Source organism: Chiloscyllium punctatum, chromosome 32, assembly GCF_047496795.1.
Source record: "Chiloscyllium punctatum isolate Juve2018m chromosome 32, sChiPun1.3, whole genome shotgun sequence".
NCBI classification, from domain to species: Eukaryota; Metazoa; Chordata; class Chondrichthyes; order Orectolobiformes; family Hemiscylliidae; genus Chiloscyllium; species Chiloscyllium punctatum.
In genome coordinates this window covers 15942927-15969547 of record NC_092770.1, presented here as the reverse complement: position 1 = coordinate 15969547, position 26621 = coordinate 15942927, and the positions used below count along the sequence as shown (strand labels likewise).

Here is a 26621-nt window from a genome sequence, read left to right as displayed (position 1 = left end):
AGTAAAGGGATTACTTTTACCACATGAACTACAGCAGCCCACAAAGACAATTAATTACCACCTTCCAAAAGGGTTAACAAGGGTGATCAATAAATGCCAGTTTTGCCCAAGATACCCATATTTCTGCCTCCTCCCAAGTGGTCAACAGCTTTAGGAACAAGAGGTCCATGGTCATATTTACCCAAACATGCCACACTGACTCTATACCATGTCATACATTACTGGCACATTGTGAACAAACTAACATTATTGCTACTTTTTTTTGGGAATTTGTTCTTCTGATGTGGCACATCCTTGAGGGGGTGGGGGGGGGGGAATGAATTTATCCTAGTCAACTTGATTTAAAAAAAACACAGCAATCCCATAAATTTGGGCGGAAATACGTATTTGCATTCTCCTAACAGAAATTTGTCAAGTTCTCTACTCATACTCAGGAGTTATGAATGATTTTAATCCAGTGCAATAACTCCAATAATCAGACAATGATTTGGAAATTCAAATCCTGCCAATCTGGTTGAAATGGACAATAAATGGGGGTAGGTTTCTCTTCAGTCAAGGATGATGTACAATTATTAATGTGAACATTGAGCAGAGAGAAAGATTATCCAAACTCTTGGTACACACACAGTGATTATCAGAGATATTTTTGTACAGCACTACCTCCACACAGTATAAGGATGGGACCAGAAACAAGAGATCACTGCGACTGTAAAAGAATGATTGAGCATAGCCTTTTCTCTTTAAGGCTGAGGGAGGTTAAGAGGTGGGCTCATGGAGGTCTTCATAACAGAGTTGGGTAGAGAAGAAAATGTTTCTGCATGTGAAGGATTCAAAAAAACCTACAAACAAGGCAGCTACTAATAAAAAGAAGAAAACTGCTTTGTTCAGAGAGCACGCTAGAACATGGAACAGATGGACAGACAAATAGCCTAAATGTTTCAAGACACGAGAGTGCATAGAGAGAAAAAAAAAGTTCATAGGTATCAATAGAATCAACTGCAGAGAAGCAAGACATTCAGCCGGACTACTCTGTACGAGCATTTACACGTTGCACTGGTATCCTCCCTTTCCAACTGCCTCGTCTCAACCCTGTCAGGATTTGTCTCCTTGTATTTTTCCACTCGTATGCACTCTAGGTGTTCTACACGCTGGTAGAAATTAGTTGGGCTGGATATCCCCATTTCTGTTGTTGATTCTATATAATCCAATGTAATTAACTAACCATGAAGAATATTCCAGAAGCTGATACAATGATCCTACTGCATTTGTCAGTGAAAGCTTGATAAGGCTCTGGTTTTCCTGATATAGGATTCACCCGTTCCTTCTTGGAATATTTTGCTTCAAACTGGGGACGGATTTCTTCCTGCAGGAGAAAGATAAAGACATTCAATTTTCTATCCTCTTAGTTCAGGCTCCATAATAGAACCTTCTGACTCTGAGAATAGAAGGGTTTGTCTGAACAACTGCCAACATAAACAGAAGTAAACTTATCAATTTTGGCCCTCACTATTTAATTGATGTGTTGGCTCAAAATGCCCATTGAATTAAAAATCCTATCAGCTTCCCTGAGGTGGTTGCAGGTAACCAAGAGAATATTTAACTTCAGTGAAGCACTCGAATATTGGCTTCCCTCAAGTATCAGTTCACAATGTGATGGACAGATATTCAGGTTGTAGAGTCACTTAACACGAACCTCCTCCTCTTCCCAGTCAATCAAATCCCAGTCGTAGGCAATAACTGCTCGCCGCCGTTTCCAAAACTCCAGGAAGACTGTAGCTGAGGTGAGAAACAGACAGAAGAGGAGGAGATTAAAGTCAAGCTTAAAATACCCTAGTGAATTGAAAAGGGTCACAATTCAGTTGATGTCCTTTTCAACGGTGGTCTCAATCTGAAGGGGTCTTCTACACTTTCCAGAGGAATTAATGTTTGATTAATTAATCAAGACAAGATGAAGCCTATGCAAAAGTATGCTCCTTACACCATAGGGTGTTGTTACAAATGCCAGCTGAAGGCAACATTGGACAAGTCCAATCGGAGTATGAAACTTAGCTTGATAGACCATAAATCCTATTGTTGCAATTTGGTTACTGTTATGGACCAGACCAAAATCCCTCAAAATATATTAAAGTAGCCTAGACCCTAACTTGTTCTTATTTTAAAAGGAAAGTGGAAGACTTGGCGTTCCAGATGCAATTAAATTGGTCAAACTATCGACTTTAAGCAAAACACACTTTTTACAGTATAGTTGAAATACAAAATGAGAAAAAGAATTGGTTTAATTGTAGCTATTGAAATGCTTAAAAAAGGAAGGGGCAAAGCTTCACAGAGGGTGCGGAGGAGAATGATGCAAAAAGATGTAGGACTTCACTTAATATGAAGAGACTCAAGAATAAAACCAGAAGAGGATGTTGGCAAAACTCAGAAGGTCTGGCTGCATCTGTGAAGAGATTAGTGGAGATCAGTTTAATTGTTCTTCACAAGTTCTGAACAGTGCCTAGAGTAGAAACATTAACTCTTTCTCTTGACAACTGCTGCCAGACTTACTGGGTTTCTCTAGCAATTTGCAACATCTTCAGTATTTTGTTTTTATTCAAGAAGTTGATATTCTTCCTAAAAAGGGAGGGAGGATGAAGAAAAGGGAGATTTGGTAGGTATTAGAATCATGTGACTTTGACATTGATTAGAACCTGGTGATGTCCATTACCATAGAAAGGTGATTTAACACCAATGGCAGAAGAACCAGAGGAAAGAGGAGACTTTTCTTTCTTAAAAAAAATTCTAAATTCAAACAATTCAATACGCTGCCTGAAAAAGGTGAAAGTTGATTCAGTAGCAATCTGAAATGACTATTCAAAAAGAATAACACTGCAGGACTGTGGGGAAAGAACAGCGAAGCAGGATTAATTGCATTGCGTTTTCCAAGATCCAGCACAGACAAGATGGCCTGGATGGCCTCATTCTGTGTTATATGCTTCTGTGAAGCAAAGGGGACAGCAAATTGCCATTTATACCAAGTGGAACCAGAAAAGGTGCTGTGCTTTAATGAAAAATGTGGTCTTTAAGAAAAAATGTCACCCCCTTCATAATATTCCCCAAACCTTAATCTACCAGACAGCATCAGACTCAAATGGATCTTTGTTCAACTTCCTCTTCCTGATACCTAAACTCTGGTTGATCAATGTAACAAGAATTTACCATCATACATTTAGACCAAGATGTGAAGGTGCCAGTGTCAGATTGGGATGGACAAAGTCAGCAGTCACATGACACCAGGTTATAGTCCAAAAGGTTTATTTATTTTATCAGGGAAAGCATTGCTCCAAAAGCTTGTGATTCCAAATAAACCAGTTGGCATCATGTGATTTCTCACTTAGACCAAGGCAAGTAATTTTTTTTTTAAAAAAGCAACAAAAATTAAATAGCTGTTTGCCAGTACAGAAACAGAACTCTTGGGTGGCGGAAAAGAAAAAAGACATTTTGTCAAAGCTTTTCATGAGGTACTCATCAGGACAATTCACAAGAATACCAATTCAAGGGAATTCTTGGGAGACTGCATGGAGTTAGCACATTCTCCATCTGTCTACATGTTTTCCTAGAGGTGCTCCAGTTTTCTCCCACAGTTCAAAGATTTGCAGGTTGGGATTGGCCATGCTAAATTGCCCATAGCATCAGAGGCGGTTTAGGCTCAGTGGAGTAGCTATAGAAAATGCAAGATTACAGGGATAGGGTAGTGGGGTGGGTTTGGGTGGGCTGCTCTCCAGAGGGGCAGTGAGAATTCAATGGGCTGAACGGCCTGCAATAAAAAGGATTTAAATGAATCTTTGAAAGTTTCTTTCTGAAAACTGTGGAGGAAGGGTAGTCTGAATATTTTTAGGACAGAGATGAATTACTGCTTATTAGGCAAGAGTATGAAAGATTATAAAGGCACAGGCAGGAATGTGGATTGGAGTTTATAAATCAGATCAACCATGATTTTATTGACTGGCACAGCAGGATTCCGGGGCTGAAATGGTTTACATCTGCTTCGGATTTGAATCTTCACAAGAGCAATTGGGGGTCATGTTAATTTTTTTTAAAAATTAGATTTCCTGTCAAAAACGGTGGAGTGTAAAAAGAGTACAAAGTAGTTAAAAATCAAATCACAAATTAAGCAGTTAACAGGAGGATGTAAAAATCAGGCTGATTTGATACTCCCACCCACACTGTTTTTTGCTGCTCGTCCATAACTTCACATATAACAGGACACTTACCCCATACAGCCATAAAAACAGCAAAGAATACTGTAGCTCCATTGTCAAAGAGGTGAGTCACCTATAAAATGGAAAATAATTTTCCATATGATTACAGGAAACACTATTAGAAGTGAGTCAATCCTAGCAGCTTCTGAGCACCAAAACGTTCCAACATCTTGCAGATGACCCACAAGATATTGCTCGCAAAGCTGACCACCTCCTGCCCAGGTCAGTAAATTGGAGGGATTTCTGAAGAAAGCTTTTATTCTTGAAACAAACTGTCTCAAGAAAAATACCTCACACTGTTTTAACATATTTGAAATCTGAATCTATGAAGCTAATATTTAACTGAAGTACTCCAGACCTTTGGAGCTTTTCAGATGCTTTGTTCGAGTGTTCCAACAGTGTTGCTGGGTCAAAATTTAAGAATTGCCTCCCCTAACAACATTCTGTCTACGGTAGGTAGACACACTAAAACAATTCAAGGCAACAGCTCATCTTCTCCAGGGTGATTACAGATGGGCAATAAATACTGGCCAGTCAGCATCACCCACAGCCCACGAGTGAATTAAAAACTAATCAAAGGCAGAGCATGGAATAACTTGGATATCAGTTTTGGTTGAGTGAAGGATACGGAAGTATCGCGGTTACAGTACAGGACTGACAATCCAAGAATCTGGACAAGTAATTAAGCAAAGAAACCACTAACAATGGGGAGTTATCAAATGGCACTATATCACCACGCCTCACAGTAGGCCAGTCAAACTCTTGGAATTGCCTCCCTATCAGATTTACTTGCATCCCATGGACTGTAGCTCATCGTGATCTTCTCCAGGACAATTAGGGATCAGCAATAAAATGCAGCCCTACCCAGCAATGCCCACCTCCCTCAAAGAACAAAAGCCCACTCTGCAAATTGCAATTTTCAGCAGACTTTCAGTATTATAAATAAGAACAGTGAAGCTGCCAGATTGTTATTGAAGACCCAGCTGGTTTGCTAGCGTTCTTTAGGGAAAGAATCCACCACCCTTGCCCAATCTGGGTCAGAGACACACTCCAAGCTCATGCCAGTGGGTTTGACTTTCACACTAGAGCAGTGGAAATCTGGAACTACTTTGAGTGTCAATGAATGATAGGGATTGTGGATATCTTTCAAGACAGATACTTTTTAAAACAAAAGTTCTGGACAGAGTACTTCAGGAGAAACTTGTCCCAGTTATGATAGGATCCAGAATGAAGGCGCACAGATTTTAAGCAACTTGTAAGTGTAAACACCTGAGACAGAGGTAGAGACAGGTTCAAATGAATCTTTCATGAAGGGAACTCAACTGTTCTTGGAAAATGAAGAATGTTATGAGGCATTGGTGGGCCAACAGCACTATTGTGTGCTTACTTGGAGAGCTAGCACAGCCATCAAGGGCTGAATGGCCTATTTTTGTGCTATAACAATTCTGAAATGCCTCACCAGCTTTTGATTAACCACAGTTTGAAAGAAGTAACGAATCCAAGGATTTTTACAAGCAAAGCCACTTTGGATATCAATCCTGTTGTAACTGACCTCCTTCCAATTCAATGGAAATAATGGTTGTTTGGTAGCATAAAATAGAAATTGCTGAAATAAGAAAATTTTGTTGACGATTTTCATCATGCACTCATTAGGACCATTCACAAGAGTACCGGGGTAAAGGGAAACCAACGTTTATACTGTCTGTGAAGTGAGTCCTGATTGGATGGCAAACTTAATCCCTCCTGGTTCAGGCACTGCTCCTGTCCACTCAACAGCCGTTTTCTGACCTATCCCTCAGGGCAACACCTAGATTATTGTACCTGCCTGGTTCAACATTTAAACAACTTGGCTGTATCGTTGTATTCATTCATGGGACATGGGCAAGCATTTATTGCCCATTCCCCACTGCCCTTTACAAGTGGCTTGCCAGAACCACTTCAGAGGAAGTCACATGTAGTTTAGGCCAAGGACAGCAGATGTCTTTCCCTAAATACAGCATTAATGAACTTGGTGGGCTTTTACGACAGTGGCTGCAATTCAGCTAGCTTTCAATTAGATTTTTTAAAATTCAAAAATTTCACCATCTGCCTTCCTGGGATTCAAGCCCATTAGCCTGGAAGGCTGGATTACTAGTCCAGAGATACTACACTGTTTTCCCTCATCAGTCTGTTATCAATTAACCAATATATTCACAATGGCAACACCTCTACCAGAGTTCACTTGCCAACTAATCACGATTCTCCTCTCCTACAGTTTAAAAGCATTTGCTCCTATTTACAGGAACGGTCTTGATAAAGTACAATAAAAAAAATCTTTTCCAGCAAAGTGCAAAAAGCAAAAGGAAGCTTAATGGCCTGCAATTATTTGTTGCACTTTAAACCCCTAGGTCTGACTGTCACAACTGGGAGGTGGCTATTGTGAGTAAAGGCTCAAAATAATACATCTTGCAGAAGTTGTGAATCTACGCAATCATTCATTGGCACCTATTGAGAGTCATGATTTAATGGAATTTGATACCTTACCTTGGCATATACACAGCTGTACGATAACCGCATGTAGCGGCAATGATGGTCACAGAGTGGACACATAATTATTTCTGTTGCTTGGCAGATTTCTTTACTAGAGGAGGAAAGAGGAGACAGTGAAGTCACATTCCAGGCACTGAGGTAATACACGAGACTTCAGTTATACAACGAGATATGGAGGAGCTCAGAATGTTCCCCTCTGAATGGGGCAAGTTAGGGAACAATCTGCTGTTCAAAATTCTGAAGGGTTCAGACCAAAGGAAGGAAGGAGTGCTGTTTCCAGTGGTAAGTGAGTCAGTAACTACAGGACCTTATTAAAAGTGAGTGTGACAAAAGACTGAGATGTTATGATGATTTTGAATGTGTGTCTGAAAGGGTCAATAGAAGCAGATACTGTCAATTGGCATTGGGTAACATTCAGGGCTATAGAACATTGGGGTACGACTCGTTAGATAGCTCTTTCAAATAGAGAGTACAGCAATGTGGGTCGAATGGCCTCCATCTGTGTTGTGTAGTGGACCACACAATTTCCTTTTTGGACTATAATGTCAATCTTTGCTATACAAGCTGAAATAACAAGCGAGTTCTCAAAGTTGCATAAAACCAAATGGCATACACTTTTACCTGCACAAGGCAATGTTACTGCTGGAGCAATTGATGTACTGAGACCAAGCGGCACTTGGAGTATTTGAGTTGAGAAAAACTGCCTGATGATAGCTCTTAGTATAGCCAGTTTGATACAAACCTTTAAGACAGAAGGCCTCCAGATCTAACAAACTGAAAACATGTCTCGCCCCCTCTCCCCCACCACAAGAGTGAAAATGCAAAAACAAAAAAAGCAGGAAATAAATATTAACAAGTCCTAGGTTCACCAGATAACTAATCAAAATGAAGAACCATTGTCTTAGCATCAAAAGAAAACGAGACACAATTAGTCCAGACTTATGATCTGAACAATTATTAGAACAGGTTTTCCCGGTCTACATTTTTTAAAAACCCACAATGCAGGTGTCAAAAAATTAATCTTTTAACTGTTTTATTTGTGAATAAGAGCGAGTGTGTTTGGGGTTTTAAGGGGTGTAGTTCAAGTTGTATAATAATAGATTAAATATCTTCCTGTTTGACTGCTATACTAAAGAATAAATGTATTTACAATGAATAATTCTGAGAATTGTTTTGCCCTGTCCGGCTGTCAGTCAGGCAATTGATCTTGGTGACCTGATCAGGATGATATCACAAAGAGATGGACTGTCCCACTTACCAAATATGAACAGAGCTTTTCCTGATTAAGTTCGGACACCTGCAACATTATACTTCACAGCAAGGAACATTTGCAATACTGAAAATCAGCACCACAATAAACATGAGGTTATTCCAGATTAAGAAACCAAACAGTTAGTTCGTTTCCCTCCTCTGGAATATCCCCTCAAGATAAATTTCAAAATCTATAGCAATGTTGAGGCCCTTTATTTCTCATTTTTAACAATCCATGCTTTATAAAATTATTCATAGCATTATTCATTCCAATTGTTGATTGTTTCCACACTGTAGACAGGCCATTTGACCCACCAAGTCCACACTGATCCTCTGAAAAGCATCTCACCCTATACCTTTAACCCTGCATTACCATGGCTAATCCACACAGCCTACGCATTCCTGGACAATTGCACACAGCCAATCCACCTAACCTGCACATCTTTGGATTGTGGGAGGAAACCAGAGCACCCAGAGGAAACCCTTGCAGACACCGGGAGAATGTGCAAACTCCACACACGTAGTCACCCAAGGGTGGTATCGAATCTGGGAACGTGGTGCTGTGAGGCAGCAGTGCTAACCACCAAGCTGTGTTAACCTAAATTAAAGAGAATATCAAGAATGACCATCAGAAACAGTTCAACAAATTCCAACCATCTTCCCTGTTGGGCAACACAAATATCCAGCTGACTCAACATTCAAATTAATGTTTTAAAAATACGAATACGGTCACATGGTCTGACGTGAATTTTACAATGAAACAAGATTTGCATTGCAAAAGGTTGACAGCATGTCCAGGATAAGTAGGAAAGTAGTGAACCTTCTGCACTTCAAGTCCAGAAAACAAATTGAAGAATCAAAAAGGTGGCAGAACATGAAACCCAGAAGGTTGCCAGGACTTCAAATTTACAGCCAAGAGAAAAAAGTTGGGGTCATTTTTCTTAGACTAGAGGATGCCAGGGGGTGGCTTGATCGAGGTGTACAAAATAATGAGGGGTTTGGATCAAGTACGCGATTTCTCCCTAGAGTTCTGACCAATATTTGGTCACTCTCTCACAGAGAGATCAATTACTGGGAACACACATATATAAAAGGATTAGAGGGAGCATGAGAAAAAACCCTTTTAAAATCCAGAGGGTGGAGAGTGCCTGGAATTCACTACTTGGGAAAGTGGACAGAAACTCTGAAAATTTGCACTTGAGGCACTTAACCTGCAATGCTATGAACAGGGTGCTGGCAAGTGGGATTAGAATGGGTAACTAGTTTTTATTTGGCCAGTACAGACACAATGGGCTGAATGGCCTCTCTCTGTGCTATATTTTTCTATGGTTCAAGCACATACCACACCAGCCATGAAGGGAGACATTTTCATGTTCTTTCACCTGCTTTACATGTCAAATATCCAGAGATTACAACTGGATTTATGTTGTGCTTTTCATGAACTCAAAGTGCTTTACAACCAAAAAGATGAGTCACAGTTGAAATGTAGAAGCGTCGCTGCCAGTTTATGAACAGAAAGCTCCTACATCCATGATCTAACTACATAACTTGGTGGCATTGGTTGACGGACAAATATTGGTCAGAACTCTAGGGAGAACTTGCCCTCTCCAAAAGTGGCGAGAACGTCTCTTCTTATACCCACTTAGAGGCAGATGTGGTCTTAACCAAACATCTCATCTCAAACGACAGTACATCTGACAGTGCAGCACTCTGCATGCCACTCTTTGGATTGACCACAGCCTTGCAGATCAAGGAACCCGGTCATTGTGAGTACTAGCTAGTGAGTCAGACAAAAGGAAACGGGACAACTGAAGGACACTCATCCCGAATGCTATAACCCAGTCACTGTTGAAATGAATCAGAACTGCAGAATCTCAACCAACCTGCAAAACTAAGCATCTTGAAGTTAAGTGTTTGACTGTCATTGTCAACCTCCACTGCAATGGCAGCAACATTCAAACTATGCATTCTTCACAAACAATTCAGAGACTGATCAGTATAACGGTCTGGTTTTTAAAACTTTTATCCTTTTACACTTGGGTGGGAAGAATTGGGGTGTAGGGACGAGTGTGTCATTTTTTGTTAACTCCAGCCCAGCGCAAATAGATTTCTTTTTTAAAAAGGAAAGTTCATCTGGGTCTGGGGAGTACTATACCCACAAGAAAATTAATGAGTTTTTAAATTAATCTTGTCTCTACCAGTCGAGGGGGGTGGGGAAGTGGGTCCAGTGAATAAAGACAGCCAGCCAATCCATTCCTCACCTGGAAGCTGAAATATTTGGGGTATCCCACCTGTAAGCATAAATTGGGGAACCTTGCCCAGACTCGGTGCAATAACGACAGAAGAATCTGATGGCTTGAATGGTCAATGCCTCTAGTCTACTAACATGCTCAATTACACAAAGTAAAAAAAGTGTCCAAGTTCACCTTGTTTTAAAGTAAAATAACACTTTAAAAACATAATTTATTTCCACTGAAGACCAAATCAGACATCCCCAAACGTGATACCAACCCCGTACCTTACTTGGCAGTAATCCAGTGTGAAAACTCCATACAAAAACACTAGCAAGCCAACAATAGCAGCTGGGAACAGCATTCCAGTGTACCAACCTAGCCAGGCAAAGTACAGGCCAATCTTCTCACCAAAGTAACGCCTGCAAAGAAAGGAAACAAGTTGTTGTTAAACACGAAGTGATGCTACCTCCCCATGGAAATTTCAATACTAGACTAATCCTTAAAGTGATTTCTGAATTCAGGAAGGCATTGGCAAATTCGCTGCAGCAGGCAGTGAGAGAAACATGGATCATTTAGGTTTAGTTGATCACTCCTTTAATATGCCAAGAATTAAACTGATCAGAGGCTGCCTGGGTCTCCAGGCTGCTGTTGAAGACAATGCTAATGCTGCTTACAAAATAACAGAGGAGGAAAATCTTGAAGATTCATTCAAGTTCTAGGCCAATGGATCACCCAGCATATTTTTAGATAGTTGAAGAAAACAATGACAGGTCAGTCCAATTTTTAAAAATACATAAGTGCAATTGCATGAACAAACACCAATTATACAGATTCTGGTCACATTGGTACAAGATGGATCAGAAGTTGGTACAAGTCTTCCATAAGGCCAAGTTCATGGGACCAGATCAGCTGATACTGTCCTACAGTCTAGACCAGTGGACCTGTTCTCATGTAGAGAGTCAAATTTAGCCTTGGGTTTCTTCATTCTGAGAAATATCATTGCCTTTCCCTTAATCTTAGATTGTAGCTTTTAATTTATTAAAAACATATAGTGCTATTAATTGCTTCATGGTAACCTAGTTTTAAAGGCTCAGCAAATAGGATTGTTGTTGTTGAACATCACCATCTTTAGCATTCTCATGATTTTAAAAGCAATGCAACATTAATAAAGTATCACTCTCAATACTGGTTTCAACCTTTTGTGGATGCAAAGTGAACATCATAGAAATGACTCATGTTTCAATACTGCAGCAAGTTCTAGTTCTCTCACTGAGAAAGCATAGATGCTTTAAAAACATGCCCCAAATTTGGAGATGCCAGTGTTGGACTGGGGCATACAAAGTTAAAAATCTAACACCAGGTTATAGTCCAACAGGTTTAATTAGAAGCACACTAGCTTTCGGAGTGACACTCCATCAGGTGATTGCTCCTTCATCAGGTGACTATTACCTGATGGAGTGTTGCTCCGAAAGCTAGTGCTTCCAATTAAACCTGTTGGACTATAACCTGGTGTTAGATTTTTAACTTTGTATACCCCAAATTGATTAAGAATGTAAATCTAAAACTGGTCTGGCACCAACTTGAAGGTAACTGAGCACCAACTAGTTCCAAAGTGAAGCTGAGAGAGTATCACATCCAGAGATCTCCATCTGACATTTCTGGACTGCGACCACAGCAAAACAAATAGCCTCACACCAAAATATATGTATAGTGTGAACGTCGTCTTAATTTCAATTTCCCAAGCCTTGGCACAAGGATCAAAGAATCTGAAATCCAAGAAACTGGAGGTGAAAAGTATTCATACAAATCTAATGTTAATATATCCAAACTTAACTCAGAGGGAAGGAGGATCATGGCAAGACATACAGGTGCTATTAGCAGTTTCTGACAGTTGGGGCAGATGCGAAGTCCTGAAAAGCTCAAAAGTCAGTGGAAAGAAAGTGGGAAATAGATGGCTCTGATGGGATAGAGAAGAGGTCCTGGAATGCTGTAGAAAACAGAGATCATGCTAAGTAATATTCAGCTGCGTTATTGCTCGTTTCAAGGGTCTCCGGGACAGATATTAACTGAAGAAAATTGTATGTAGTGAATGTTTCCATTTGGAAATTTGTAGTACAAACTACAGCTGTTCTAGCTGAGTATGGAGACAGCTGGTAACGCCTAACAGAGGTTTGAGTGTCTGTAGGGCTACCGTTGGGATAAAAAAAAGGTATGAATCTCTCTTTTTGATGTTTATAATGAGATCATTTCAAAAGTCCTCATACTGTATGGCATATTTGCTGTTTTTATTTCTTGTAATAAGAACTCCTATTCTTTCATGAAAGGTATATTGAATATATTCAGAAGAGGCTGTCAGTCACTGACATCTATGTAAATAAAAATTTGTTTATGAGCACCATTTCTTAGAAATGGCTTGTGATAAATACGGATTTACCCATCTGTCTGGGTTTCCGATGGTCGCATTTCCGCTTTGAATATTGTTTACATCAGTTGGGACAAAGCTTGTAGGAATTGAACTTCCTGGCTCAGCTCTCTCATTTCAGGGTAGGAACCTTTGTGGGCTCATTGTGGTACCTGGAGCCCTGGTCCAGCCACTCTCATAAGATGAGCAGTTTGTTCATAATTCCAAATCACTGTCTGCTAAAGATTCTCAACCAGAAGAATTGTACATACTCAGTTACATTCAGTATTAGTAAACATTGAATTGACGCAGTATTAGTAAGTGTATGGATTTATATTTAAAAATCTGGTTGATAGATCTTTATATTCAAAGTCTAACATACAAAGCATAGTGTTTTACCTGGTTCAGCCATTAAGTTATCCAGTCAGTTCTGGTATAATGTGATAGTCCCATTCTCGTGCGATCTCACGTTCTGAGAAAATCATGCAATAACCGCACCACGTAAACTAATGCAACCAGAAATCGCATTATAGCTAATTCAGCGAAGTTCATGTTCGGCAAATAACAGCCTAAAATCTTCAATTGCATTAAAGCCAATTCGCGATGAAGTAACGTGTTAAAGCAGAACCAATTGGATTGTGATTGATGGGGTAGTGGGACAGAGCACACTTCCCACCCCAAATTATAACACTAATGGTTCTAAAACAATGCAATGAATTGGTTGGATTGTTGGTATTATAAATGTGCGATCAGGAGCTGTAGAATATTAAAGTTGTACCGTTACCAAATTCAGACTCATCTCTGCTCAGCGACCACACGTTTCACATACATGAAACTTCAGTGGCCTGTTAAAAGCAACAGATTTTGAGTCTCTCACTGCAACACAATTTCAGTCCAATCTTGAACACCATGAGAGTTCACCAAACATTAATCTGTGTCATAGAATTGGAATAGCTTTCTACAATCTACCAAAGACTTTTCAGAGAGCTGTCAAAAAGAGCCACATATTGAAGTTTCTCATCTTGTGCTCATCAGAACATAGGCAAAAAAAAAGAAGTGTTAAATTTCAAGCCATCACAACAAATTATACCACAGAAGAAAACTATGCTGATAGTTTGGCCAGCCAACTGTGATTGGCCAAGTTGCATCCTGGATAAAAGGAACGGGTGACAAGCTTCATGAAAACAGTACCAAGAAGGGGAGATTTGGTTATAATGGAGAGACTGCAGTAAATGGGGTATTTACAAATAGAGCAGAACAGGTTAAGGATGCAAGAGAAACATTTGAAATCATAAAAGGGTATGATATTCTAGACGAGAAGTTACTGTGGAGCCAATAAATAGAACACAAATTTAAGATAACAGGCAGAAAGAGTTGTTTGGGAGAGGAGAGCACAAGTAGGCAATGGAGTAAATAATGATCTGGATTACAACACCAGAGAAGGATTATTAAAACAATTCAATCGTAACCATCAATAAGGGAAATAGGTAGATTTATACAAGGTGGGAGGAAAAACCTGGGGAGCAGGATTAATTAGGTAACTCTTCCCAAAGGGTGTTTCTTATGTGCCTTTATTTTGAACTTGGAGCAAAATGGGAAAGGATGATTAAGGGAGTTGCTGCATTTTTAAAAGTTACTATAACTCACAAATGAGTCAGAGTCAGAGATACACAGCACAGAAACAGACCCTACGGTCCAACTTGCCCATGCCTACCAGATATCCTAAATTAATTTAATCCCATTTGCCAGCATTTGGCCCATATCCTTCTAAACCCTTCCTATTCATATACCCTTCCAAATTCCATACAGGCACCAGCCGGCGAGAAAAAGTTGCCCCTTAGATCCTTTTTCAATCTCCCCACTACCCTATGCCCTCTCGTTTTGGACCTTGTCTATTTATTCGATATCCCTCATAATATTATAAACCTCTCCAAGGTCACCCACCCCCCAGCCTCTGACGCTCCAGGGAAAACAGCCCCAGTCTATTCCAATCCAATATGGAGGCCAGAAAAAGAAAAGGTGGCTGTAAAAGCTACTCCTTGTTTTGATGTATTTTCAGTATATTTCCTTCAATTCTAAGAGCAGAAATTACTGTTTTATAAGCTGTTACATTATTTACCCCAAAGTTCCAAAACAAAGATCAAAACAACAGCACATTTAAAAAAAAGGAGGAAGGGAGACAAAGGCAGTGACCACGTGGGAAGTGATTCAAAAAGAGAAAAAACCCTGCACTGCTGTCCAAACCAGCAGTGAACCTGCACAGCTGCTGCCTGTTTTTGGTTTCGAGAGAGTTGGTGTTTACACTGCACTTTGCAAACAGCAACGGGTGCTGTTTGCAATGTAACTGCAATGAGAATGTGGGCACAGAGCATGCTTCACCCAGAGACAGACTGCTGATTGAAAAACCAATTAGGAAGAGTCATGGAACCCAGGATCATCTGTATGACTAAACTCTCTAACTGGTTCCTGGACACATGAACAATACACATAGGTGTTCTCCACACTACAAGAGACATTTCTTTCTGTCTGCAGTGAAGTAAGCAAATCCTGAAAGATAGCTAGCTATTCTCTCCCACCATTTGTATTAATTGTTGCCTCAAATGTGTGACCGAAAAAATTGAAAAATTAATGCATTAACTCACCCCCTCCTATATCTTCAGCAAAAAAAAAAAACTCAAAAGGACTTGGCTTCAAAGAAGCCAAAACAGACCATTCATTGAGGAGGAGAAAGGGAGGACTGCAGATGCTGGAGATTAGAGCTGAAAATGTGTTGTTGGAAAAGCGCAGCAGGTCAGGCAGCATCCAAGGAGCAGGAGAATCAACGTTTCAGGCATAAGCCATTCTTCAGGAATGACCTTTCATTGAGCCTTGTATTGAATAGTGCCCCCCCCCCCCCAATATTTTCTCCTCCACTCATTACAGCTGTCTTTGCCTATCTGGGTCTGGATGCATCTGTCAGCAAGTTATGTTGATATTTTTAAAAGGTGTTTAGAATGATTTTATTTGTAATAAATGGTAATTCACGTCAAGTACAGAAACCTGGTCGGTGTTTTCTGCTAATGAGAGTCTGTCAGACAGGTCTTTTGGGGACTTGGATTAAAACTTTAACTTTTGATAATGACCCCAGCTTTAGTGGGCTCAAATGTCAGTGTATTTTCGCCCAAAAGAAGTTGAAACACAAGTACTATGGCCAAAGTGGCCATCTTTTGTGCCAAGATATACAGAGGGAGCCAAATTAGATGTTTCAATAACAATGACTGCTTGACCAAACATTGCAGAAGGACATTAAGAGGTTACCTGACTAGGTCGAGTGGCTGATACTTATACCACACACCCCACCAGGCCCAGCATTCAAACAGCAGGTGACGGTGGTTCACGGCTCCATGAGTCTTAATGGAATTTTTGCTTCTGTGGCTTCCCTGAAGAATGCACAAAGAGAAAATCCTTCAAACCTTTTGTCTAAACTGAGTTGAGCAATTAATTGGCTATTCCAGATCATAAATGCAGCATTTTGCTTTAGACAATATGGCTGATGAATAAAATGATTAAAACAAATTTTTCATTTAATTTGGCACCTCAAAAAAGTGTAGGATTAGTGCAATTAAGTATACTCCCTCTCACGCAGCTACCCGTAAACTGGCATCATAAAAAAATTATTTTAAAAAATGGAGTTTAAGCAGGTTCCACTTGTAAAGGGAATTTTGTCTTTATTCTGGGAACGACTATGAAATATGTGCAAAACCAACTGGTGCTATCAGATCTCAGTGAACTGAAGGGGAGTCCGTAAGGTTCTGGGTAAGATGTCCTCTTCTACTGTCCTTAAGTGTTCAATAAGCTCGTTGCTATTCACTGAATATGTAAATCTCATTACAACAACCCTGATGTAGGGAGGTAGAGGTGGAGGATGCAAGAAACAACCATAAACACCAACGTGTAAGAAGTGAATCAATTTCAGCGGCGACACTGCTATTAGCTGAAAGCACTTGGCAATGATATGCCATGATTATCCGATGTTCCCTATTCACTGGATTAAGCCATTCAGACTGGATGAACATTGCGATTTATTTTTGAAAACAAGCCTAGCCTAACTCTCGAGGGTTCTGGACTCAAGGGCACGTACCTACAAGTTATTTTAACTTTACAATACAAGATACCATATTTACCTCATGAAGTGGGAATGCTGCCTCATAGGTGCTATTTCCAAGTAAACGATTAAGTCCTGTTAAAAAAAAATTAAAACTGCTAAAATGAAAATCAATTAAAATAATCTACTTACTACTCGTCAAAATTACTTACATCTCTGTTTAATATATTTTTAAAAAATCACCATCTCACCTCCTGCTTGTTGATTTCCCATTTCAATGAACCTTCTACAAGTCAGCCAAGTCCTAGATTTATATGGGGTGCTTAAGATCAGTCATATGGGTACTGTGTGTTTTGTTTCAGTTCCAGCCCGATGAGGCTCACTAAAACCATACACAGTGAAATGAGTAGGATTCAAACATCAGGAATGTTTGACTATTGGAGTTAAGAATCAAACCACCTTTCACTGATCACTAAAGGAGATTTGTAATTTTAAAAAGTGACATATGCTTGAGTCAGTGATACCTGTGATGTGGATGAAGCAGATTTTGAAATGAATGAATAGATTCATTAACCAATAGAAGGACTTCACTGTGTCAGAAGGATTTCATATTCCACTTGTAGAAAGGAAAAACTACATGTAGGACTGCAGGAGACTCAAACATGCGATTTTGTTCCACTTAGCTCAGAACAGTCAGTGGATTTTCTTGGTGTTCAAGCCTATTGTACACGTAGAAGTAAACATTAAAAAAATGCCAGGGCTGTGAATTGACAGAAAGTAGGCTTCAAAGTCTTGAAGATTCAACATTACTTAAAATTATGAGTGACTGCTTCATAAATAATGCTGGGATGCATGTTGCTGGATATCTTTAATATTCCAAGACACAAGAGTGCCAATTGTTAAGAGCACTCATTACATCAGCAAGATCATTGGGCCAATGAATTTCTCCAAACTGTATTTATGTTTTTTTTTAAAAAGAAGAAAAAAAACCAACAGTTTGAAGATGCCACAGCAAACGTGTTACAGATAAACCTCATGAAACACGAGCAATTCAGTTATTGGCAATTTGCTGTCCAGTTTAACTGAAAGATTTTAAAATTACTCCATTCATTGTTTCAGCTCATGATACTCCCACATTGTTTTCCAAAACATAAAATGTTTCTTATTTCACAACAATCTTCTTTGGCTCAATGTGGATGTTGTCCAATAATTTGTGTAATTAGCTGAAAACAATGGATGGACTGAAGAAAATTGAAACTTTTAATTAACTGGATAAAACCCTAGCAATCACAGATTCACTAATGTTTGTTATCAAATCTGTGCCGTTTCCCTGAAATTGTAGTAGACTAAAATGCAGATACACTGGCTCCTTGAAATGTTGTTTCGCTGCTGCGAGTGATTATTCTCCTATGCAATACATTGGGAGGATACCAATGACCAGCCATTTCAGTTCACTGGATAATCAGAAAATCAGAGTCTGAAGCAGTGTTGAATACTAAAAGCCATTCAGCTGTAATGGAAAACCACGAGACCCAGTCTTCCCTCTTATATTCACTCCATGAAATAATTTAAATGGTGTTGTCAAGATTTAGAGATTGTCATGGTGACAGCATTCTTGCACTCAAGAGTAAAGAACAATGGAGAGCTTTTTGACAAACTGAGATAGCATTGGACATAAACTCATCTTTATTCAACTAAAAAAAATGCTCAGTTGAAAAAAAGTATTGATGAATTATCAAGAAATCTTGATTATTTGTAGATCAAGTAATCTGGGCCAATATTATTGGGAACAGGTGGGTGAAAGCACCAACAACATATCTGATGAGAAAAGAAGCCCAGCTGGCATTGGATGGAAAACCCCTTTTAATGACTAAAATCCACAATTAAACTACCCCTATAGCAGGTTTTTGGTGTGTGTTAACATGCATCTACCTGATGATCAATAAAATAATTACCAGTTTATCGCACATGGTTCTACACTTTCAAAATCAAAGGGGAAACTTAATTTGTGGATTATGATAGGCTTGGTGATGTTAAATAGATTGGGGTAACAGACTGCACTCAGTTCTTTAAAGTCTAAGATAATGTTTATACTGTACTTCGATTACACAAATGCCTTACATTCCCATTTATAAATGGAAGCTCTCCTATACCAATAGGTCACATTGTAATTACACTTTCATCAGTGGGGACACTAGACCTTACTCAAACATCCTATTATAAATTAACAGTTTGATAGGGAGGAATTGCCAAAGGCAAATATTTAAAATACAATTCATATTGAAGTATTCTGCTGCATTTGCACCATCCACACAGATTTAACTGCTTTATTATTCGCAATGTGTAACCAACATTCACTCATTTCCTCAGAATAAAGCCACAAGACTCACCGATCTTGTTCTTGCCCTCTTCATATTTGACCCTTTGTAAAATGTGGTGCAGAATTCTGCTTCGCGTTGCATTGTTGAAGAACGTGTCTTTATTGTTTATAATGAAGCTGAAATTATATGGAAGGGATTTTGCAGTCACCACTTTCAATACACACGTGGGCAATAGTAAAGAATATCTTTCGCGTGGAGTTGGAGTTTTTTTGCTCTAAGGAAGCCCGGAAGAAGCAATTCAACATACTAAGACCAACCCTAATCTTCCAAGAAATAAAGATAAAACCCAAACTTGTTATTTCCTGATGTTATTCCCCAGAAGACAACTAGCAACAAATTCATTAGAACATATCCAAATACAAACTCCTTGCCAAAGTTCCACCAGTTTGAACTTGGGAACATAATCATTATTTGTTCATGGTCACGGGGTCAAGCCCCTGGACAGTACTGTGGCATCGTCTTCACCATGTGGACTGAAGTGGTTCAGGAAGGCAGCTTACCACCATCCCCTCAAAAAGCGATTTGGGATCAACAATAAATATGACACTATTGGTATATCAGCCACCACAGAAGATTTTGTAACCAAACTGTGCACTTTAAATATTCCATATTGGGTTAAAAAGAACTCCAGCAGCTCAGTAAGTGATGCTTTGTACCCGGTCACGGTAAGTGAGTTGAAGGGATAAAGTCTAAGTGCAGGCACTCTACATGTTGTTGCCAATGAACACAGGCATGTTCCAACTGGATTAGAAATAAAAAAAACACAGACAAGAGGAGAAAGCAACTAAGGCTGCAGAGCTCAGACTGAGTTCAGAAGCATGGAACATAGTCTCTGTGGACTGAGGAACAGAGTCTGATCTACTGAGCATTGTATTTTAAGTTGCAGTCTGCAGCACTTCCAGTATTCAGATATTCGATCAGCCTAAAGACCTTTGAGTCGCATCAACGGCTAGCAAAATCATCATGCTAGCCAAAGGGATGCATTTCACTTTCTAGATCCAACTGAACTCATTAGTAATGGTCAACATAGTTTCAGAGGGAGCACACCCTGTATATCCTGAGTCTCTCAAATCATTGAGGGGGCTGTAGAATATTCTATGATACAATAAGATGTCAAATCAAGATTACTGCACGTGTTTTAAGGTATGGACATCCAAAGTAAAACTGCAGCTAACAAAATCATTGAAAGGAGCAGGTTATGATCAAGAGATAGATGCTGGACTGTTGTGATACCTGGATTTCCAGAAGCACTGTTTCTCAATCACAAATTGTTATGATGCATAAAACAGACTCAGTGTACAGTAAAATGATCTGGATTGGACTAAGCAAGTTGACCAAATTTGGAGATTCAAATACTGATCCCCATAAATGTTTCAAGACAAACTATTAGGGAGGCATGGTACAAAAGAGAGAAAAGTTGAGAATGGATGTAAAGAAGGTCTTCTCCACACAAGTTAGAGAACACTACCTCCATTCACATTAAACACTGTAGGAATTTAGAACTGGCAAATTTGTGAAAGACATTAATAAGATCTTGCTAACTACAACCACATTACATTATAAATGAGAGTCAGTTTGTGACAGTTGCGCCACGTTCATCAGGCAATTAACAGGTTCCTAAAAATCCAATTCCCTTGGCAATTCCCCAAACACTGATCAGTGGAATAATGAAAGCATGCACACCTGCAGTTTGTGATTAACCAGGCTCTGTTTTAATGGGAATATTTGCTTTTAGTAAAGTGCAAAATACTGCTAAAAATTGACTCCAATTATAGGTAATTCAGGATGTGATCGACGCAGGACAAACTATTTGGTAAAACGAACAAGGGCAGGACTAATACAATTAATGGTCAGGTCAAATAGAGACCAAGGGGTTCAAGTATATAATTCATTGAAAGTTGCATCACAGGTAGATAGGGTGGTTAAGGCTGCTTTTAGCACACTTTCCTTCGTTGCTCAGACGACTAAGTATTGGAGTTCGGACATGTTGATATGATACAGGATGTTGGCGAGGCTGGTTCTGGGGTTGTGTACAGTCCTGGTCGCCCTGCTATAAGTAGGATATTATTAAATTGGAAATGGTTCAGAAAAAGTATTTACCAGGATAGTGCTGGGAATGGACAGTTTGAGTTATAAGGAGCTGCCGTATAGGCTGGGATGGTTTTCCCCACTGGAGCATAGGAGGTTGAAGAGTGACCTTATTTGGGTTTATAAGGTCATGAGGGGCATATATAAGGTGGATTAGCAAATATCTTTTACTTAGGGTAGGAGAATTCAAAAAAATTAGATGGCATAACTTCAAGATGAGGGGGCGAAGATTAAAAAAAAGGACCAGAGGGGCAACTGTTTCTACCAATAAGGTGGTTCATATATGGAATAAACTGCCAGAAGTAGTGGTAATGCAGGTACAGTTACAACATTTAAAAAGACATTTGAACAGGTACATGAATAGGAAATGTTTATGAGTGATATGGGTCAAATGCAGGTAAGTGGGACTAGTTTAATTTGGGATACTTGGTCAGCATGGTCAAGTTGAACCAAAAGGTCATAGAGCACGGAAAGAAACCCTATCCATTGGCCAATAGAGATTGTACATCAGCAAATCTCAACAGATGTGTTAATCCCTTTGGAGAATGGAGTTAGATCAACACAGACTCTCAATAATTAACAGCCAAGAAGAAATCTAGTTCATTCAAGAAAGTACCTAATCTAAGATTTCAAACTGCATTTTGAGTTAGATATTTGCATCTGCCTCACTGATCCTCAAATTACAAGACTCGCTGTTATTATCTCAAAGCACTGTTCAGACATACAAAAGCAGATTTGATACCAACTTTCAAATGGAGACTCGACATAATTGAAACATGAAAATGTTTGGACTGCGTTGAGAAGAGAGCAAATGAGTGGGATTAAAAAAAAAGTGGGAATAGCAGATATGATGGACCAAAATGATCTTGTTCCATGCATAATGATCCCATATGTCCAAGACTAATTACTACTGACACTCAAATCAAAGCCATGAAATGATACAAAGAGTTTGGCCAGCGGTACTAGAAGGGAGGGGTTGTATATTGCGTACTTTGCTGGAATGGATAATATCCGATAACAGAAACCACCACCTTTCCAGCCACATTGAGTCAAACGAGCTCAGTTCCTTCTCCGCAGTCAGTGTGCATTATCACAGTAAAGTTCAGAGAAACTTTCCTTCACTCTAACTCCTGGACGATTGAAGTGAACAAGGGAATATTACAATATCAATTAATCCCTTTTGAATTGTACATGCCGAGTTAGTTTGTGCTCTTTTCCAGTGATTTGCACTTTGCAAAGCAGCTTGGAGGAAGAACAACCACATTAATTTTGCATTGACTAACTGCAGAGATAAACTGGAGGTTTTCCATTGCAAAGTATTATTTGCTGGTTCAGGAAGTCTCGCTGCTAATCAGGCATTCACTGATATTGATCAAATAATGCACAGGCTGAGCTATAAATCTTTCCAAGTGAATCAGAGAGCAAATACTATCCTGGCATTAAATCGCAGAGCAATTATTAAAAATCGGACATGTGCCAAGAAGCCAGAGGGAGATGGAGGAATGTAGACATTCAAGGGTGGCATAGGCTGTGGAGACACAGGGTGGGGGGGGTGAGGTTACACAACTGAACAAGAGGTTAAGAATTTTACAGTTACACTTCATGACAACTTTCAGAGCTTTCTAATGCAAGCACCAGCCCTGGCTGAGTGGGTAATGCTCTTGCAGAGTCAGAAAATTCTGGGCTCATGTCTAGAGGCACAAGTGCTAAAGTATGGACCAAGCATGAATTGAGACAGAATTGTTCTATCACAGTCGCAATCTTTTCCATAAGACGTTCAACTGAGCGACACAGAGTCCAGATAAAAGGTCAGGTGGTGAAAGGTTAAAATTTCACTCTCCACAGAAGCTGCCAAGCCTGCTGAGCATTTCCAAGTTTCTTGTTTGTAATCTCAGATTTTTGGCATTTGCAGTATTTTGTTCTGGTGAAACTGAAGCCCTACCTATTCACACAGTAAAGACCCTTCAGCTTCTCTCAGACATGATGTAGAGGAGTGCTCCCTGGGTGTGCCAAACAATCCAAGGTGACAAAAGAAATTAACTGGTCATTATCATGTTGCCATTCATAGGAGCTTGCTGTGGTTCCCATGTTTCAACTATTACACTGTAAAAGTACTTCACTGACCCCAAAGCACTGTGGGATTCTTCCCTCCTGGTCACTGGGTCAAAATCCAAGAACACTGACCAACAGCACAGTGGCTATTATGAACAACTTATGAACTGTAGCACTTCGAGAAGGCTGCTCACCATCCCCTTCTCAAAGGCGATAAAAAGTAATATTTGCTGGCCTGGTCAATGCCACCCACATCATGTGAACGAATGAAAAAAGGCACAAGTTTTTGTTTTCTTCACACGTGATATGGGCTGGGCCAGTATTTATTCCCATCCCTATACAAATTACTATTCAAACAATTAGAGACAGGTGTACAGCATGGAAATCAATCTTTCAGTCCAACTTGTTCATGCTGACCAGATATCCTAAATCAATCTAGTCCCATTTTGCCAGCTTTTGGCCATTATCCCTCTAAATCCTTCCTGTTTATATACTCATCCAGATGCCTTTTAAATGTTGTAATTGTACCAGCGTCCACCACCTCCTCTGACAGTTCATTCTATACACGCACCACAATCTGCATGAAAAGGTTGCTCCTTAGGTCCCTTTTAAATCTTCCCCCTCATCCGAAACCTATGCCCCTCTAGTTATGGACTCCCTTACCCTGGGGAAAAGAATTTGGCTATTTACCCTATCCGTGCCCCTCGTGATTTCATAAACCTTTTAAAGGTCACCCCTCAGCCTCCAATGCTTCAGGGGAAATAGCCCCCGAGCCTATTCAGCCTCTCCCTACATCTCCAATCACCCAATATACTTGTAAATCTTTTATGCATCCTTTCAATTTCACAACATCTTTCCTATTGCAGATCTCTTTAATGCAACATATAGTCAAGCACAACGCAACAGGCCACTGTCTCAATAATGATGTTTGAGAACATATTTTGATGCATCAAATAGTTCACTAAAATGTTGGTCAAATAGTACTGTAAATTACTCAATTAAGTTTTCTGTAAGCTTAGGAAAACAATTCATTGTTTTCTTTTCATGTCCAGATCAATTTAAGATTCAAACATTTTATAGTATTCCTACATATCAGATTCGCACTGGATAAGTTAGGTTTCTATTATGGCCACATTATGCTGTTCAATTTTAAAGTGTAATTAACATCTATATAAATATCATGCATATGGAAAGGTTAATCTGCTCAGGTGTTGAAGATATAACTAGCAGAATATGTAAGGGAGAACTAGCGCATTTGGATTCAGAGGTAGTTTTTGATAAAGGTGTCAAGAGTGTGGTGCTGGAAAAGCACAACAGGTCAGGCAGTATCAGAGGAGCAGGAGGATCGACATTTTGGACATATGCCCAAAACGTTGATTCTCCTGCTCCTTGGATGCTGCCTGACCTGCTGTGCTTTTCCAGCACACACTTATGATAAGAAAGTTAACATTAAGGTGCTTTACCTGAATGCACGTAGCATTCATAACAAAGCAGATGAACTAACGGCACAAATCATAGTGAATGATTACGATGTGGTAGGCATCACAGAGACTTGGTTACAGGGGGGTCAGGACTGGCAGTTAAACCTCCAAGGATTTTCAACTTATTGAAAAGACAGGGAGGCCGGCAGAGGGGGTGGGGTTGCCTTGTTAGTGAAGAACAATATTAAAAATGTATGGCACTGAATGACATAGCGTCAGATGATGCGGAGTCTGTGTGGGTGGAATTGAGGAACCACAAAGGCAAAAAAACCATAATTGGAGTTGTGTACAGACCTCCTAACAGTGGTCAGGAGCAGGGATGCAACATGTACCAGGAAATAGAGAAGGCATGTCAGAAAGGCAAGGTCACAGTGATCATGGGAGACTTCAATATGCAGGTGGACTGGGTAAATAATGTTGCCAGTGGATCCAAAGAAAGGGAATTCGTGGAATGCTTACAGGATGGCTTTTTGGAACAGCTTGTCATGGAGCCCACAAGGGAGCAGGCTATTCTGGACCTAGTGCTTTGCAATGAACCAGACTCTATAAAAGATCTTAAAGTAAGGGAACCCTTAGGAAGCAGCGATCATAATATGGTAGAGTTCAGTCTGGAGTTTGAAAGAGAGAAGGCAAAATCGGATGTAATGGTGTTACAGTTAAATAAAAAGGTAATTATGACGGCATGAGAGAGGAACTGACAAAAATAGACTGGAAGCAGAGGCTTGCGGGGAAGACAGTACAGCAAAAATGGCAGGAGTTTGTGGGTATAATTAAGGACACGGTACAGAGGTTCATCCCCAAGAAAAGAAAGATTATCCAGGGAGGGATTCGACAGGCATGGCTGACAAAGGAAGTCAGGAAATGTATTAAAGAAAAAGAGAGATCCTATAAAGTGGCCAAGAGCAGTGGGAAATCGGAAGATTGGGAAGGCTACAAAAACAAAAAGAGGATAACAAAGAGAAATAAGAAAGGAGAGGATCAAATATGAAGGTAGGCTAGCCAGTAATATTAGAAACAATAGTAAAAGTTTCTTTCAATACATAAACAAACGACAGACAAAAGTAGACAGCGGGCCACTTCAAACTGATGCTGGAAGCCTAGTGATGGGAGATAAGGAAATAGCTGGAGAACTTAACAAATACTTTGCGTCAGTTTTCACAGTGGAAGACAGGAGTAATATCCCAAAAATTAAAGGGAGTCAGGAGTATGAGTTAAGTATGGTTGTCATTACAAAAAAGAGATAGTGGTAGAAAAGCTAAAAAGTCTTAAAATTGATAAATCTCCTGGCCCTGATGGGATACATCCTAGAGTTCTGAGAGAGGTGGCTGAGGAAATAGCGGAGGCATTGGTTGAGATCTTTCAAGAGTCACTGGAGTCAAGGAAAGTCCCGGATGATTGGAAGATCGCTGTTGTAACCCCATTGTTCAAGAAAGGATCAAGACAAAAGATGGAAAATTATAGGCCAATTAGCCTAACCGCTGTTGTTGGTAAAATTCTAGAATCCATCATTAAGGATGAGGTTTCTAAAATTCTTAGAAGAGCAGAGTCTGATTAGAACAAGTCAACATGGATTTACTAAGGGGATGTCATGCCTGACAAACCTGTTGGTATTCTTTGAAGAGGTGACAAGCAGGTTAGACCAGGGAAACCCAGTGGATGTGGTCTAGCTAGACTTCCAAAAGGCCTTTGATAAGGTGCCACACGGGAGGCTGCTGAGCAAGGCGAGGGCCCATGGTGTTAGAGGTGAGCTACTGGAATGGATTGAGGATTGGCTGTCTGACAGAAGGCAGAGAGTTGGGATAAAAAGGTTCTTTTTCAGAATGGCAGCCGGTGACGAGCAGTATCCCGCAGGGTTCAGTGTTGGGGCCACAGCTGTTCGCAT

At 39.8% G+C, this 26621-nt stretch overlaps 1 protein-coding gene across 9 annotated transcripts in view; it reads right to left on the bottom strand.

The window, feature by feature from the left end:
- LOC140457922 (anoctamin-4) overlaps positions 1–26621 on the bottom strand; it is a 187546-nt gene that overhangs the window by 27021 nt on the left and 133904 nt on the right. For all 9 annotated transcript variants that reach the window (XM_072551722.1, XM_072551723.1, XM_072551724.1 and 6 more), the window contains 8 exons: positions 19128–19234; positions 16817–16872; positions 15951–16072; positions 10537–10671; positions 6762–6858; positions 4251–4311; positions 1694–1776; positions 1223–1363 (listed from right to left, as the gene is read on the bottom strand). In XM_072551722.1, the coding sequence (XP_072407823.1) occupies positions 1223–1363; positions 1694–1776; positions 4251–4311; positions 6762–6858; positions 10537–10671; positions 15951–16072; positions 16817–16872; positions 19128–19234 (802 nt within the window). The remainder of the gene's footprint in view (positions 1–1222; positions 1364–1693; positions 1777–4250; positions 4312–6761; positions 6859–10536; positions 10672–15950; positions 16073–16816; positions 16873–19127; positions 19235–26621) is intronic.